The sequence below is a fragment of the Mus caroli genome, chromosome X, assembly GCF_900094665.2.
Source record: "Mus caroli chromosome X, CAROLI_EIJ_v1.1, whole genome shotgun sequence".
Lineage (NCBI taxonomy): Eukaryota > Metazoa > Chordata > Mammalia > Rodentia > Muridae > Mus > Mus caroli.
The window spans coordinates 142446053-142449267 of record NC_034589.1 but is presented as its reverse complement, the minus strand read 5'-3'; the positions used below and the strand labels follow the sequence as shown (position 1 = coordinate 142449267).

The window sequence follows — 3215 nt, the reverse complement described above, 5'->3', positions numbered from 1 at the left end:
ATTTTTATTTAGAAAAAAAAAAAATTACCTTTAGCATCACAACTTCCAGGAGCAAGACACCAGCAAAAGCAGGGCAGCATTGGAAAGAATCTTCATGGTCTTCAATGGGTGAACTATTTTACAAACGCACCAAGGAAATGAAGCCATACTGCAATCCCTCACAAACTGGAAAACAGGAAAAGAAGGTGAAGCCCTTTCTTCTTCTGTCACTTATAGTCTGTCTCATTTTCTTCTGGCCTTTTCAGTTCCTTATACTCCTTTCAGCTCCCAATTCAATGGTGCATTCCTATTAAATAACTGGGTCCACAGAATTAGGGAGTATGTTCTGCACAGCAGCTGACAGCATCAATTCTGGAACCAAGCATTTTCTTTCTTAATCAAATCTCAACAAGGCCACTTAAGTGTCTCACAACTTGTGGCAACTTATAGGCCTGTACAAACATCCTTTAGTGGAGTTGTGATTAAACGCAAGCATTCAAAATCCTTTAGAAAAAGATGGCACACACACACACCAACCACACAAATTCAACAAGTATCTGCCATTATAATTATGTATGCTTTAAATCACTGGGTAGAAATTACGTAGCTCTTAAACACTTCTTGCCCTGAATAGCCCCCTTTGTTTCCTAGGTGAGCATTTCTTTCCCTATTGCCTGTTAAATTACCATTTTCACTCTGAATAGAGGTTAAAAAAAAAAAAAAAAGAGGGAAGGACCAGCCTATTGGAATGACAATCAACTGCTTTTAGGTGAAATGAGACTCCATTTTTTTTATGCTTTAGCAACAAACCTGATACCCAGAATGTTCACTCAATAATATTCATTGATTAGCTCAAATATCTATTTTACTCCTGCTAAGTTTTGGTCATCTGTCTCCCACACCTCCCTGTACAAGGCCTAACCACAGCAAGGGCTCCATAAAGATTTATGGTATGAGATGAAGAAGAACTGTGAGCCTGAGTCAAACTTGTTCATTTGTTTTCTTTTTAACATAAGCCTCATTCAAATAAGCTATTAGTTCTGTGAAAATAAGAGTTAGAGTCTTAAAACACAAATAGTCCTTATTTGGAAATTTCCAATGCTACTCGTTCATCAAGAATAAACTGCGTACTCCTTAGCAAAACACTCAAGGCCTACAGCCCTGTATCACACTTCTCTCACAGACTTAGAATTACAGCCACGCTGCCCCCAGAACAATCATGCTCTCTGGCTTTCATTCTAGAAACACTAGGCCTAAAAAGCATCCTAACCCATATGGTAGATGTCACTCACCCTTTAAGGCCCACCCACAAATTCCCCCCTCCTCTTTGATGGCTCTTGAAGACTAACAGGCTCCATCAAGAGCCATCTCCATCCTCCATGATTCCTGAATACCTTGAACAAGCACATTTTTATGGTACTTGGGTTTGACCATCACATTATAACTTGTTTTCACTTACTCAATACTATCTTACACAGAAAAAAACCCAGTTCTCAAAGCTCACTTCACAATCTCCTCTGGGCACAGGCATTAGGCCTTGAGTACATCCTTACACTTGGTCTTGGGCTAAGCATTTTTAAATGGAAAAAATTTCAATATACACAAAAACAGGAGAATATAGTAAATCCCCACCCAGTTTTAATTTATTAGCCAGTGAACATTCTGTTAGTATTTCACTATACCCTGGCCTGTCATGAAAATCAAAACACTGCAGTTTTTAAAATTACAATTAACTCATGTAAAATATCTTAATTACTCACTGCAGTCAAATACCCATTTCATCCAAGCATACTTTTTTTTTAAGAAAGGCTTTTCAATGCCTCTACTTGTTTCTTTTCTTTTTGAATTTGTGGAAAGAACAGGAAAACAGGGAAGAGCTGGGGAAAGGCATAATTAAGTTTCAGAGAGCCTGGATGTCCCAGACGAGAAAGAAAGAATCTGACCTGATTTTGGCTGGGAAAAAAATCTATTTCACTACTTCTCCGGAGGAGGAGGGTGCGACTTGAGTCCAGCAGATGCAGGAGGAGGCGCCGAGGGGAGAGTGGTACTACCTCCACTGGGAGTCCCTTCAGGATAATCCCACCGCGGAGCCAGGACACAGCGCTTTTTTGGAGGCTTGGGTTCCCGCGTATTTCCTGGTGGGAGCGTGGATCTCCCGGAGGCACAAGGTTGGTCCCCCATAGGTATGACAGGACCAGAGCGTTAGTTTTCTCTGGTGGGCCCTGGCAAGGCCGAGATCTGAGATGGCGGATCCCCTCCAGGCTCGGGGCTGGCTTCCTCCTGGTTTCGCTGTTACCGTATTTCCTGTATCCTGAGACGTATATCCCTTCTCCGCCTCCTCAGCGCTCCGTTCCCCAGCCCACTTTAACCTTTCTACGAGAATGGAATGCAAAGAGAAAAAAAAAAAAGGAGCGCATTTAATAAAGTGCTTTTCCACAGCACATCTCTCCCACAGTTTAATTAGCTGTATGGAGAGTTTTGTACAATTTAATTTAAAAAATACTAATTTGCCTGTAACTTGCCAACGGGGCAGGTGTTAATCAATGAGTGTGTGGCACGGTCGCGGGAGTGCTGTAACCAAAGAAATCAAGCGTTTTACACTGCAGTCGCTTATGCACGTCACAGAGCCATGAAAGGGGTACAACCATCTAGGAAGCTGTGTACAAATACGTTGACTTATTGATTACAGTGTTAAAATTGAAAGCCGGTTGTGGAAAATGGACGCACAATAAATTCATTATAAACCAAGACCTCTGTTTACTTTATAATTTTAAAATTTTGTCATCTTTGAAAATTCACTGTATTTTTTTTTCTCATTCCAACAGCCAAGATCTCTTTGAAAACAGACAACGGGTGACACTCCATGTTTAATTGGCAAGATTTTATTTCTTTTTTAGGGTTATGGAAAACAATGACTCATCTTACTATTGTGGTATGTTATATTCTATGTTATATGGTAAGGAACTAGAAACAGTTACCAGAAGGTCCACAAAACAGAAAAAGCTTCTGAATTTCTTTGACTGGCATCACTCCATAACCTTAATGTCTCTGCCACTTGCCTGTGCATAATGAAACCCCACTTTTCCACTACCACCCTCATTGTTTTATAATGGAGGAATCTCAATCTATAATGTCACACAAACTCTGCACCGCCTCCAAGCTCTGTTGTATTTTATTAATTGAATTATTGGAATTTGGGTTTCCACCTATGATAATTTATGTGCAAAATGATACCA

The 3215-nt window shown here is 40.3% G+C and overlaps 1 protein-coding gene across 1 annotated transcript; it reads right to left on the bottom strand.

Moving 5' to 3' along the window:
- Nucleotides 1–1928: 1928 nt before the first annotated feature.
- Nucleotides 1929–2184, bottom strand: Nbdy (negative regulator of P-body association). The gene has a single exon (XM_021153946.2). It carries the CDS (start codon nt 2158–2160, stop codon nt 1954–1956), a length of 207 nt encoding a protein of 68 aa, XP_021009605.1. The 5' UTR covers nt 2161–2184; the 3' UTR covers nt 1929–1953.
- Between the last annotated feature and the right edge of the window lie 1031 nt (nt 2185–3215).

Coding starts and splice junctions, on each gene's coding strand:
- Nbdy (XM_021153946.2), bottom strand. CDS start 2,160: ATGGGGGACCAACCTTGTGCCTCCGGGAGATCCACGCTCCCACCAGGA.